This window comes from Pongo abelii, chromosome 22 (assembly GCF_028885655.2).
Source record: "Pongo abelii isolate AG06213 chromosome 22, NHGRI_mPonAbe1-v2.0_pri, whole genome shotgun sequence".
NCBI lineage: Eukaryota > Metazoa > Chordata > Mammalia > Primates > Hominidae > Pongo > Pongo abelii.
This window is the reverse complement of record NC_072007.2, coordinates 35,896,315-35,910,981: the sequence shown is the minus strand read 5'-3', so window position 1 is coordinate 35,910,981 and position 14,667 is coordinate 35,896,315. Positions and strand designations below refer to the sequence as shown.

General features: G+C 36.1%; 1 protein-coding gene across 6 annotated transcripts in view; it reads right to left on the bottom strand.

The window, feature by feature from the left end:
• The window catches only part of GABPA (GA binding protein transcription factor subunit alpha), a 37,259-nt gene that overhangs the window by 15,808 nt on the left and 6,784 nt on the right, over window positions 1–14,667 (bottom strand). For all 6 annotated transcript variants that reach the window (XM_024239244.3, XM_054542864.2, XM_024239247.3 and 3 more), the window contains 3 exons: window positions 11,064–11,208; window positions 7,310–7,394; window positions 4,189–4,434 (listed from right to left, as the gene is read on the bottom strand). In XM_024239244.3, coding sequence (XP_024095012.1) covers window positions 4,189–4,434; window positions 7,310–7,394; window positions 11,064–11,208 — 476 coding nt within the window. The remainder of the gene's footprint in view (window positions 1–4,188; window positions 4,435–7,309; window positions 7,395–11,063; window positions 11,209–14,667) is intronic.

Below are 14,667 nucleotides of genomic sequence, written 5' to 3'. Positions count from 1 at the left end.
AAGGAGAAACTGGCAGAGTGGAACTAGAAGTGAGCAGCAGAGGGACGCCAAGGAAAAGGAAAGAGGAGAAGGCTCAGGTAAAAGTTGACAAGAACTGAAAAAGAAAGTTGCCTTATCTGTGAGTACTATACTACTTGAAAACAACAGAAGCAGAGTTAAATAGAAAAGCTATCCTGAATCACACCTCTTTTAAAAGAAAAAGAAAGCTAATTTTACATAAAAATTTAAAAATAAAAAAAACTCAGGGAAAAATTTAATTTGTCTGATTTGTTTTCTCAAATATCAGGACTTCTGGTTTAACATAACTAATTGTCCACCCATGTTCTGCCTCCTTTCTCTAAGACTCTAGTAAAACAACAGTAAAGGAATTTTTAAAAGATGCAAAATCATAGGAACATGAGTACAAAGTGACAGGCATGGATGAAAGATTTAATCTAATGTTTTGAAGACAATAAGCAGAGTGGTAATCGATTTGGCAGAGGAGGGGAAAACTATGACCTAAAATGTTTGCCAAGGAGGATGCCAGTAAGAAGTGAGAGAATTCCTGCCTGCAGATCTCCCTTCACTGGTTCAAGTCATGGTGGTTCTGAGTAGCAACAGAGGCTTAAAGCTGAAAATAAGGAGCCTGACTTAAAGTAGATGGTGTGGTTAGAACCTCCAGGGTCTCTCTTTCATTTGGGGGGCCAGTTAAATGAGTGCACCCCACACATGTGGACACCGGGAAAACATTTATTAATAGATGGGGAGAGACACGAAATGAACAAACACTGAAAGAACAATTCCCAGTAATAAAAGCCTATAAACTGAAGAGTGAGACCGTCTCTACCTTCTCTACCTCCTCCCTGCTCCACTTCCTTTTCCAGTTCCAGAACACAGTATTCACATACACACCTATCCCAAATGCTCACCCCTATCTTCTACTGCTGACAGGTATCTGCAAAAATATCTATAAATATTGATATGTTTGAAACTCTTTTCTTTGCCTGTTTTTTTTTTTTTTTTTTTTAGACAGTCTTGCTTTGCCACCCAGGCTGGAGTATAGTGGTGCCATCAAAGCTCTCTATAGCCTCAAACTCCAGAGCTCAAGCAATTTTCCCAGCTTAGCCTCCTAGGATATTGGTGTATGCCACTATGCCCAGCTCTTTATTTTATTTATTTTTTTTTTTTGGAGACAGTCTGGCTATATAGCCCAGGCTGGTCTCAAACTCCTGGCCTCAAGAAACCCTCCCACCTCAGCCTCCCAACATGCTGGGATTATAGGCATGAGCCCCCACACCTGGCCTGAAATTCTTTTAATGAAATAGTCAATGCCTCATTTTATCAGCATATAGTTATCAAATCCTTCAGAACTTCGCATTAATTAGCTTTAAAGTTATTTACTCTTATTTTTTTTCTTTTGAGATGAAGTCTCACTGTGTTGCTCAGGCTGGAGTGCAGTGGTGCAATTTCAGCTCACTGCAACATCCGCCTCCCAGGTTCAAGAGATTCTTGTGCCTCAGCCTCCCAAGTAGCTGGGATTACAGGCATGTACCACCACTCCCAGCTAATTTTTGTGTTTTTAGTAGAAACAGGTTTTACCATGTTGGCTAGGCTGGTCTCAAACTCCTGGCCTCAAGTGACCCACCTGCCTCAGCCTCCCAAAGTGCTGGGATTACAGGCGTGAGCCACTGCGCCTGGCCTAAAGTGATTAATTCTTAAATGTGAAAAGATGGGAAAAAATAATTAGATATTTGGGAGAGGTTAAAAACAACACAAAAACCGCAAGAAAAACAGAATCCACAAGAAACAGAAATACCACGGTAAAGCTTTTTAAAAGTTAAAAAAAAAAAACTATAATCGATATACTCAGAAGTAGGAGAAAACATGATATTGGCAATATAAGATCAGAATGCTACAGAAAGGAACAAACAAAAATGAAGAGCCCTTGTAAATTAAAAATCAGATAAGTTATATTAGACAAGAAAATCTGGCAGAAAGTAGTACAGACAAGTAAGATGAAAAATAAACAAGAAAAAAGATGCAGCAGATCAACTCAAGAGATTCAACAGGAGTTCCAGCAAAAATAACACAGGTATTTATCAAAATAATGCAGTAAGAACATCCAGAACTGAAGGCTACAATTATCAAGATCAGGGCTGTCCAACAGAAATATAAGGCAGACCATTAGGTAATTTTAAATTTTCTAATAGTTACACTTAAAAAGTTGATCAAATACATCTTAATAATGAATTTATTTTAACTTAATGTTCCAAATGTTATTTCAACCGGTAATTAATATAAAAAATTAGAAAAGATTTTATACTTTTTCTTTTAATGGGTATTTTACATTTACAACCCATCTTAATTTTGAGCAGAGGCACTTCAAGTGCTCACGTGTGATTAGTGGCTACAGTACTGGGCAGTGGAGGGACAGAATGAAATTCTACATTAGCTGTCTGGTTCCATAGCTCTCTTTCAGTTCCATGGGTAAGCTCTCTCATTTACTGTGTATCTTCTAGGCTTGGTTTAAAGAAAGAAAAAAATGTCCTAGGGAAAACAGTGGTTCTACAATACAGCCTTTCTGTCATCAGCCCTGCTCCCCAGGTACAACCTTGTCTCTAAAAATAAAAAATAAAAAAAGGACAAAAATCCAACAATACTGTTTCATTTACTAATACACTCAGGTCCCCACCAACTCTTGGATGATCAATATTATTTATTTGTTACCCCAGCATTCTTCCTCATCTGCCCCCATTCCTTATAATTCTGTTTTGTCTGGCCAACTCTAGTTACTTTTGTCTAAATCTAAGAATGGTCCTCTGATCATCAAATTTAATAGATATCAGTCAGCATTCTTTGACTTTCTTGGCAGCTGAGAGTCTTGACCATCCAAACTCTCCCCTCAATTTCAGTGACACTATACACATAAGTTCTTACTTTCTTTCTGTCTCTTCAGTTATTTCTTGTCTCCCTTTTCTCCAACCCTAAATGTTTATAGGGTCTAGGGTATATGCCTTTAGTTGTGTGTTCTTTTCCATTTCTCGCTTTCCATCAGGGACTACGTAGACTTTTATAGCTTCAAATATAAATTCAATGGGAATGAGTCTCATATAACATCTTTGTCTCCAGCCCAAATCTTATATAACTGAAACCATTTTCTGGCTAACCTCCAGCTGAATATAAACTTCCACATCAAAATCAAGTGCTATCCACCTTCTCTTGAAAAAACATTTCCTATACCAGACTTCTCTACTTCCCCAACTGGGCTTTTGAAGGCATGCTCTTCCTAGTGCACCATCTTAATTAAGCCCAGCATTTAACATGGTGCCTGGTGTACGGTAGTGTTCACTAAATATGTAATGATGATGGAACCAATTTTTATCAAGATTATTACTGTTTTAGTCACCAACATGAAGCTTGAGAAGTTAGATCAATACTTGTAGCTTCCCTCTCTACCCTCATAAAATCTGTCAATCTGCTCAGTCCTGTCACTGTTTTCATCCACTTTTTCCTTGTTACTCCCAAAGAAATCATCTAGAGTCTGGGCTAATGTAGACATTATCATCTAGTCACAACTATAATAATATGCTCCTGTTTTCCCTTCACTCAGTCTCTACCTGTTCCAACTTATGCCATATACTACCACCATATTCATTTTTCAATTATCATTTTCATCAATCAAAAACAATGCTGTAATGCTACAGAATAACTCCTTAACCACTCCATTTTCTCACTACTCATGCATACCCCCAGGTCTAAGCTTTGCACATAACATTTCCTGTCTTAAATGTCTTTCTCTGCCCAATAGTATCTTATTTATAATAAACTCTTTTCAGCTTTCCCTCAGGGCAACTATGATCCCTTTGAGATTCCAATAGCATGCTTCTTCTACAAGAGTTACTGACAGTTTAAAAACATGTTACCTTTTATGGCAATTATCTCTTTTCATCTATCTTCTCTCTCTCCAACTACATTCTCAACACCCTAAGAGCAGAAATTTTTTAGACTTCTTTGTATTTCCTGCACGCAGGACAGAATTTGTCCACCACATGAGCTTAAATGTGCATTACAATTAAAAGAGAGATACAGAAAATCAACATTCATCCTAATAACTCTACATGTAAAATAGATTATAACTTACCCCAGTGTCTTCTATGTCAAGCTTAATTCCTATTATTCTACCCAATATAAAATTATGTATTTCATTACCATAGGGTATCCCAAGGCGTTCTTGTTCTTTCCTATAGCCTTCCAGTGCAGCAGCCCATCTTGTCACTTGTTCGGAAGTTTCATCTGAAATGGTTGTGATGTGTTTTGTGCCATCAAGAGTTATCACTTGAGCTTCTTCAACAAGATGTGCTTCTGATTCAGCATGGTGGGCGTCTGGATCAATAACAACCTCAACAGTGTCCGCAGGTTTAACAATTTCAAGGATGTTTAACTTTGGTTCAATTCCTTAACAGTGGATAAAAAAAATTATAAATCTAAATGAAAACACAGAAGTCACCAAAAAATAATTTAGTTTATATGTTCCCAAATGGTAGAGAAAAACTACATCGAATAAAGCAAATGTAGTAAAAGTTAACATTTGGGAAATCTGGGTGAAGGATATTCAAGAATTCTTTCACTAGCCTTGCAACTTTTCTACAAGTTTAAAATAATTTTATAAAAAATAAGACACACACACAAACCCTACCTATAAACATCATTAGAAAAAAAGAAATACCAGTTCTTACCACAATAAAATAAATAAATAAATAAAAATAAAAATTACCAATATGAAACAATAAAAATTAGACTAGGCAGAGTATAAATGAGCAGCTACCTATCCTTGGAATTTTAAAAAATCCTTCTAAGCAAATTAAAATTATTATTTACTGACTCAGTTTTTTTTTTAAAGGACGAAGTAGATGTGTTAAAAATTATGCCAAATTTACTAAATTAAATTTACCATTAAATTCTAAATTTCATTTTAAATTACATGAAGAAAAACCCAAATCCTGAATATTTTAAGCTCCTAGCATAAAGGTGTTAAGAACTGTAATTCCTATGGAAAAGATAAAAATAAAGATAAATAATTTATTAATACAAAGGCTCCTCAACTATCCAGAATTAAATCAAAATTCTGATTTTGATTTAATTCTGGATAGTTTAAAACACATTTAAACCTATTAAATTATAATTTAATTAAATTTAATTATACCAAATTAAATTATAATTAAGCCAAGAAATTATGCCATAAAAGCAGTTATTTCATTATGTGTGCAGTACTCTCTATAAGATATACTTTTATTTATCTATTCAAACTGGAATTAGCCCTTTATGAAATAACCTCAGACTAAAATGACAGCTCTAAGACACTGTCATATTACATAACTGCTTCTGTTTCTTACTGAATCTATTACAATCTATATCAGAATTCAATCAAAGTACAGCTTAAAGAAAAAGCACAACTCAACTTCGACCTTCTGTGAAAACCAGTATTGCAAGAAACTACTACTATCATTCTCAGGTGGTTTAAAGAGAATCACTTTTCAAATATACATGATAAAAAATATCAAAAATATTTTTTCTTAAAATCTATTTCCTAATCCTTCATCTAAATTTCATACTTTAATGGCTTTAAGCAAACTCTTCTTAAACACACTTGCATCAAGAGGTCACTAGGCTTTTAAAGATAAAAACTACTAATTTATTTCCTATTCCCAATAATCAATCCTGAGGGAATTAAGGATCAGAAGTACGTAACTACCATTTTCAGAGTCTGAAGAAAAATGCGGTTTGTGAAACATAATTGTGAACAATATATGTTCAGAGATGAAATTATTCTAAATTTTAAAGAGCTAAAATTCAACCTACCAAAAACAGTTTCCTAATTTTCTTTTCTAACTTGGGTACTTATACAAGTTTAGTAAAATACTGTAATGAATAAGGTTGACTGGATGACTCTATGTCTATTACAAATTCTTCTCTCTGTGCTAAACTGTACTGGCTGGATTTCTTTGCAGCTAGGGTTCCAGGTGTGACTAATGCTTTAGAATCACTGGTATAAGCCTTCTATTTGGAAATGGGTTAACAGCGGACAAGCAGGCAGATCAGAGGTCCCCAAATCCCAGGCCACAGACCACACAACAGGAGGTGACTGGCAGGCTAGTGGATGAAGTTTCATCTGTATTTACAGTCGCTCCCTTTCGCTCACATTACCGCCTGAGCTTCACTTCCTGTCAGATCAGTGGTAGCATTAGATTCTCATAGGAGCGCAAACCCTATTGTGAGCTGCACATGCGAAATATCTAGGTTGCGTGCTCCTTATGAGAATTTAATGCCTAATACTCTGTCACTGTCTCCCATCACCTCCAGATGAAACTGTCTAGTTGCAGGGAAACAAACTCAAGGCTTCCACTGATTCTACGTTATGGTGAGTTGTGTAATTATTTCATTATACGCTACAATGTAGTAATAATAGATACAAAGCACACGATAATGTAATGTGCTTGAATTCCCCTGCCCCAGTCCACGGAAAAACTGTCTTCTGTGAAACTGGTCCCTAGTGCCAAAAAAGGTTGGGGACCATTGAGGCAGATAACATCTATTTTTTTTATTGATTGATTGATTGACTGAGACAGAGTTTTCCTCTTGTTGCCCAAGATGCATTGTAGTGACACAATCTCTGCTCACTGCAACCTCCACTTCCTGGGTTCAAGTGATTTTCCTGTCTTAGCCTCCCAAGTAGCTGGGATTACAGGCATGTGCCACCACGCCCAGCTTATTCTGTATTTTTAGTAGAGACGGGGTTTCACCATGTTGGCCAGGCTGTTCTCAAACTCTTGACCTCAAATGATCTGCCCACCTCGGTCTCCCAAAGTGGTAGGATTACAGGCTTGAGCCCCCGCAGCCAGCAGACATCTATTTTTTTGACTAGTGTGGGTCACTGTAAAGGCAACATGGTTAAAGTGACAGCTACCATGGTAGCTTCCAGGTGTTGTATTTTCCAGATCATGGCAGGGCAGCAGCTTCCTTAGCAGTCCAGTTCTGCAGTGTGGCTGAGGTACTCTTAGGAAGTCAGCTGGAACCTGCTGACTTCCAGCACTCTCTATGATTCTGCTATTTACTACCATATAATATATCCTTTTATGATTGAACTAAATAGAATATGTTATACTATCTGTTTCACCCTGTCAAATACAACTACTAAACCCAAAGCATGAATATTTGGCTATTATATCATATCAAGTAATTTAGACAACCATCTAAAACATCTAAAACTTATAAATTGTATCAGAAAAACATGAGCTAAAATTTTAAATAACTATCATGAAAAGTAACTTACCTTGGTAAGAAATTACCTGTACACTAAGCTGTACAGTTCCATCTGTTTTTACTCCTTGGTCAAATAAACTTCGTTCTGGATCCAGCTAACCATGGATAAAATGAGTAAGATTATTTTAGTGCAATCATTAGATTAAATCCCTTGCCTTTGGTTTAGAATAAATGGATGTACCAAACAGAACTTAATTACTGAACATACTAATTAAATTATAAGAACACATGATTTAGCTTGTCATATTTAATTCTTTGCCAAAATTTAAAATATTTTCACCACTAAGGAAGTAATTTAGGACAGCATACCACCAAATTTGTCGTGTCAGTTTTCTCTACCTCTGGAGTCTGGTTTGGGATTTTAAATAATTCCAAAAGGCAATTATTCATTCTGAAATGTATTTAAAGTAGAAGGTAATGCTATAGCTGTCATGAATAAGTAAAAGTGTTTAATTAGTGGTGATAATTTATCTAAATATATTAACATATTCTTGTCATATCTGCCTTGTAACCAATGCTACATATTGAAGATAAGGATTTACTCTAAATCTCTCATCATAAAGTTAATAAAATTAAAGCACTTATGACCTTACTACCTAACCTAGCTATGAATATCTTGAATCCTAATTCTATATCATTTCAGTATTAGTGTTTTTTCCTTCATATAACCTTATAGAATGCATTTCACACTATGGCAAATTGACGATAAAACATTAATTCTGACTTCCAGACACTTTCTGTCATCAGCTTAAAGACAGGCTTCCATTATAATCATCTTGCATAATTTATAACTGTGTCTGCATGTCATAAAGCTGCATGTCCTACTCTCATTCCCAAGAATTCAACTGATGGTGTTGTCATGGCACAAACACATGACAAATGACTATGAATCTAACTTGAACAGGGGAGAAGATAAACTGTGTAGGGCTGGGCCTGGTGGCTCACACTTGTAATCCCAGCACTTTGGGAGTCCAAGGCAGGTGGATCACCTGAGGTCTGAAGTTCGAGACCAGCCTGGGCAACACGGAGAAACCCTGACTATACACAAATACAAAAATTAGCCAGGAGTGGTGGCGCATGCCTGTAATCCCAGCTACTTGGGAGGCTGAGGCATAAGAATTGCTTAGACCCGGTAGGCGGAAGTTGCAGTGAGCGCCACTGCACTCAGTCTGGGCAATACAGCAAGACTCCGTCTCCAAAAAAAAAAACAACTGTGTGACCTTGTAGACAGATAGATTAAATATGACAGTTTCATCCATTAATATACATTTCATTAAAAATTGTCTTAATGTCAAGTTTTTCCTCCTTGTCTGGTGGACACTGGTATTATCCACTAGAAGCTATGGCAAATGTAACTCTGAAAGTATAAGCTCTCAGGTACTGAACATATTAGCAAGTTCACTAAAAGCCAGAACAAGGACAAAACTCAAGCCTGGTATTTGATCTTCTGTTAACATTCTTCAAAAAAGTGCAACTTAGCCGTTGTTCCCTCTCAGCTTTCAAGTCAGCCCACAGCATTACCATAAGCAGCAAGACTTCTGATTGAAATGTATGTTTGCATTGACATGAAGAACATGTCAGTGTGGTCCTCATATCCTTTTTAAGGAGGAAAGGGGGACAAGGAGTAATGCAAAATGCCCTTAGATCCAAAGCTAGCCCTGAATTCTATGACAATATGAATTATAAATATTACCATTTATCCAACTAATATTTACTGAGAACTTGGAAGAGCCTGGGTAATCTGCAGGCCATACTTTCATTTTGGATAGGTCAAGTGTTACAAAGAAAGCAATAAATGTTACAGCTGAAAGACAACTAAGAGATCAAGTCCAGATTTCCCTTTATTTTACATATGAGCAAAATCAGGCAAAGTCCAGTGACACTGAGTTATAGTCACCATAAACCTTTAAAAAAGTTTTTTGTTTTTTTGCCTCAAACAAGATAAGAGAGTTCTGGAGCCACAGAGGTCTGGGTTCAAATTCCAGTATACCCCTTTGTAGCCACACATTGGGCAAATTATTTAACCTCTTTAAATCTGTTTCTACATCTGCAGAATGTGACTAAGAATATGCTGATTTCAGAGACTGATGTGAAGATTACATGAGAGAATTAGAGTGTTTTGCAAGTATTTTTTTTCACTCAACGTACCTTGCCCATATAGCTCAAGTTCACCAGTTTTTAATGGCTACCTCGAGTTCTATTCTATGGAACTAATTTATCAAATCTCATTTTTGGAACATTTGAGGTGTTTTCAGTTTTTGCAAAGCCATGAACATCTTCATGCATATACCTTTACCTACCCAAGAGAGCATTTCTGTAGGAATAATTTGCTGAAGTGGAACTGTTAGGTATTTCACATTTAACATTAACAGACATTAAATGGGAGGTGGTCTTCCAAAAAGACTAAGCTAACTCATCCTCTCATTGTTAAAAGAAAAAAACTTTAAATCCTAAAATTGTAACACTACTAGACCTTCCCACATGCCCTAGTTTTAGAGGCACTCTATCTTCCCTACCCACCACCAATTACTAGATTTATATTGAAATGAAAAGATTAAAGTATGGTTAAAAGGCAAATAAAATGCACAAATTTTGTTAAAACATTCCAACTTATTATACAACAATATCTTATTAAAAATAGTAGCAGTATATGATGATTTGAATTTTTAAAAAACTAATTAAAAAGTTCTGTAACATAAGGAATACTCATATCACAAGGCAGGCAGGGGAAGGAGTAAAGAATAAAATAAATCAAACGATCCAAAAGATGACACAATATACATTAATCTAAGTTAATATAAAAATAGTATAAAACTCAGCCAGGTGCGCTGGCTCACACCTGTAATCCCAGCACTTTGGGAGGCCGAGGCGGGCGGATCACTTGAGATCAGGAGTTCAAGACCAGCCTGGCCAACATGGCAAAACCCCGTGTCTACTAAAAATACAAAAATCGGCCAGGTGTGGAGGCATCGGACTGTAGTCCCAGCTACTCAGGAGGCTGAGGTAGGAGGATCGTTTGAATCTGGGAGGTGGAGGTTGCAGTGACCCGAAACTACACCACTGCATTAAAGCCTGGGTGACAGAACGAGACTCTATTTCAAAAAAAAGAAAAAAAAAAGTATAAAACTCTAGTATTTAATCATATGTTTAAGGAAGGTCATGGAAAACTGTATGGGCAATCCTATTTAGGCTGCTACCTTTTATACATAAAAGTACTGCCTATCTTTAAAACGTACTGTAAAATATGACTTGGGGTATGTTTCAGACATAACATAATACTACCATGGGTAAAATCCTTTTACAATAAATTCCAGGACCTATCAGTTGATATTTAAATTCTTATCCAAAACTTACTGTTAGAGAAAATAAAGGTAAAAGGGAAATGTAGAAATCATTTAGTTAAATGATACGTTTGAGAAGTTAAAAGCTGGCTAGAAATACACTTCAGCTTCAAAAGTCAATGGGCTTCCTGCTGTTACTACTTATATTTAACCTTTGATTCTAATTTATTTAAACTTCTCATTTTATATTTGTGAAAGTAAAAAACAAATGTTTCATTTGTTTTAGTACTAAATATTTAAAATATAATTTTAAATGGAGAAAATTTGCTTAAAAACCTTTTTATTTCTAAACACTTAAATGTTACAGTAACACAGGTCAAATCTTACAGAGATAAAGTCTATAGCTATAAAGAAAAGGCTAACAAAAAATATTCCTATGCAGACTAAAATGTTGCAATAGAAATTTACAAAAATAAAAATTACCTGGATATCTTGCAGACAAATTTCATGAGCATCCAAAGAACACTGTAGTCTTGGTTCTAGCAGTTTCTTTAAATTGCCTATTGGTTCATTGATGTCTATGGCCTGGCTTACACATTCAGCTGGTGCGTAGGTTTGTTCTACAATGCTAAATGTTAAAGATGTAAGTGCTAACAGTTACATTTTTTACCCTGGATTTCAAAGCAACAATATGCTAAAAACACAATCCCAAACCAAAACACATATCTGGTCTTTGAAAAGTCATTTCTACATAGATACTGTGGCAGGCTCATCACCAACTGGTGTTGCCAAAATGAACACTAAATTTCATAGAGAAATGCTAAGCTTGAAATTTAAAGCATCCTTGTAAATATGCCTCATTATGTATGTACATACATATGTGTGTATGTGTACACATATAAATATTGCACATACATTATGTTTGCATTTGCATTACATTTTCAAGTTATTTTGAAGAATTTTAGACCCAGAAAGGAGGACACATTGTCTCCTCAAAATCTGTATGCCATCTCTACTAGTCAATTTCCCTTCCCCACATAAAAAAAAAAAAAGATATAAAAATAGAATAAGTTAAATAAAAGACTTTCCCTTTAATTTAATGTGAACACAACTGGTTATAATCAGGACAGCTCCACGTTTAAAAAAAAATGTATATTCTTCCTAAAAACTGTCTTAGTGCTCTTTCATATTATTGCACACTTTGAATTCAAAAGAGTTAAAATCTTTGGTAAGTAATCCTACATATCTCTTACAAATTCTTATATAGGGCCAAATAGACAAACACTAAGTAATATTTGCTGAATTGGTGAATGTGGAATTCAATTAAGTATTCCAACATGTTTAATTTAAATATGATTTAAATCTTATTTGTGATTGTCAAAAACAGTATGCATTAAAATCTGTCAAGTTTTCACATAAATTACAAGTAAAATGAGATACGTACATGATATTCAATGAATGTATACAGCTTAAACTTTTTTCTAAAACATTTATTTATATTTTAATTTTAGAGAGAGTCTCCCTATGTTCACACCAGGCCGGCCTCAAACTCTTGAGCTCAACTGATCTTCCCACCTCAGCCTCCCAAGTAGCTGGGACTACAGGTGTGTGCCATTGCACTTGACTTAAAACATTTAAAATTTATAAAATAGAACACTCATGATTAAAAACAAGCTTATTTAAAAATACTAGTATACTATTGTTATTTGTTAACGTAAAAAAAAAACCTTAAGTAAGCCTTTTTACCAAACTCTTCAGCTATAACCCTGATAGGTTTTTTTTTTTTTTGAGACAGAGTCTCGCTCTGTCGCTAGGCTGGGGTGCAATGGCGCGATCTCAGCTCACTACAACCTCTGCCTCCCGGGTTCAAGCAATTCTCCTGCCTCAGCCTCCCGAGTAGCTGGGACTACAGGCATGCACCACCATGCCTAGCTAATTTTTGTATTTTTTGTAGAGACTGGCATGTTGGCCAGGATGGTCTCGATCTGTTGACCTCGTGATTCACCTGCCTTGGCCTCCCAAAGTGCTGGGATTACAAGCATGAGCCACTGTGCCAGGCCAGTTTTTTCTTTTTTTGTAACAATCACGCTTAAGATTCAAATGTCACTTTTAAAACAAACTTTTAAAGAACTATTTTATACTAGCTGAACATTAAACATTTTTAAAAAGTTTTTATTGCTATCATTTAAACCTTGGAAGACCTCAAATATCTAAAGTATCAATTTCTCTTAAAAAAAAAAAAAAACTAAATGATCTCATACTACTAGACCTAAATTCCTGCACAGCAAAAATCTACATTAGGTGAACAACAATTACTGCCTCCTTCACACAGGTCATACATATTAATTACCAATCTGTCGCCTAATCTAGACTATCCACAAAAGGTCAGACAGTACATACTTTAGACTTTGTGGACCATCTGTGTGCATGCATGTATAAACATAAATATATGCATGCTAGGCTCCAAGAGGGCTGCTAATGATTCTTAAATCCATGCCCTTTTAAAGTTCCCTCCCACACTGTACCAGCGCTGGACTGTGTGACCAGAAGACTAAGATGAAGTGATATGTCACTTCTCAGATTACTTAAAAAAGACACTTTGCCATTCTGTCTCTCAGACCACTTGCTTTAAAGGAAGCCAGCTGCCATCCCATGAGCAGCCCTAGAGAGTCATGTCATGAGGAACTGAGGCATCTTGCTAAGAGTCTCAAGCATGACTTTGGACGCAGACACCCTGGCCCTAGTCAAGTCTTTACAAGACTGCAGCCTGGGCTGACAGCTTCATTGCAAACTCATGAAATACCCGAGACAGATCCACCCAGGTAAGTTGCTCCCAGGTTTCTCTGAGAAACAATGTGCAATAAAAAATGTTGGGCTTTTTTTTTTTTTTCCCTGAGACAGCACCTTGTCCTGTCACTAAAGCTGGAATGCGATGGCACAATCATTGCTCACTGCAGCCTTGAAGTCCTGGGCTTAAGCAGTCCTCTCACCTCAGCCTCCAGAGTAGCTGAGACTTAGGCACATGTCACCAGGCCAGGCTAATTTTTTTTTTTTGTATGTTTTGTAGAGACAGGGTTTTGCCATGCTGCCCAGGCTGGTCTTGAACTCCTGGGCTCAAGTGATCTGCCCACCTCAGCCTCCCAAAGTGTTGGGACTACAGGCATGAGCCACTGCATCTGGCTGAATGTTAGGCATTTTTAGTTTCTGAATTTTGGGGTAATTTGTTACACAAATATCTATACACGAAATTCCACAGAAGCATGCATTCCCTCTTTCTTATGCTGGAAAAACTAGGACAAACAAGTTGAAAAGCTCTATTAAAAATTTAAGATTTTAAATCTCAACTGTACCCTCAACACTCAGTATCCTCCTTAACCTTAATTATCTTTTCCAGTTCCACTGCAGAGACTTCTAAACCTTTGTTACTCCACAGAGATTCTCTACTACTTTTCAATCCCTTTTACTTTCAGCTTATTATCTCACCTCCTACTTCACGGAGTAAAATAGGGACCATTAACTACTACTTTCCTCAATCTTCTTGTTGACTCCCAAATGTCTATTTCTACCCATGTTCTCTCCTTGGATTCTGAACTCATTACTACTGTCCTCCTTTCAAATAAGTATGATTCCATTATTATTCCAAGAATTAACACTTTTCACTACACTTTATGCTTAGTACTGGTCCCGTAATTACTCATATACCTGTATGTCTCCTCAAATACAACGTGGCCTTTATAAGGGCAGATTGGTATCTTATTTATTCACATATTCTTGTCAATTAGTTGTTTACAACAGTTACTCATAAATATTTGTTAAATGAGTTCAGGTTGAATTAAACTATTTCTGGAATTAAAGCAACCAGTGCTGAGGAAAAGAAGAAAGAATCAAATGCCCCAAAGGAGAAAATTATTGAAATCAATTGCTTTTGATTTCATTTACCCTTTTACTACCATTAGTTTAAAACTGTCTTTCTCTCTCAGCTACAACCACACTAAGTCAGAGGAAATAAAACAATACATTATCCCCTAAAATGCCGAGAACAGTTAAAAAAAAGACAGTCCAAAAGAACTATGACTTGTTTCCTGGT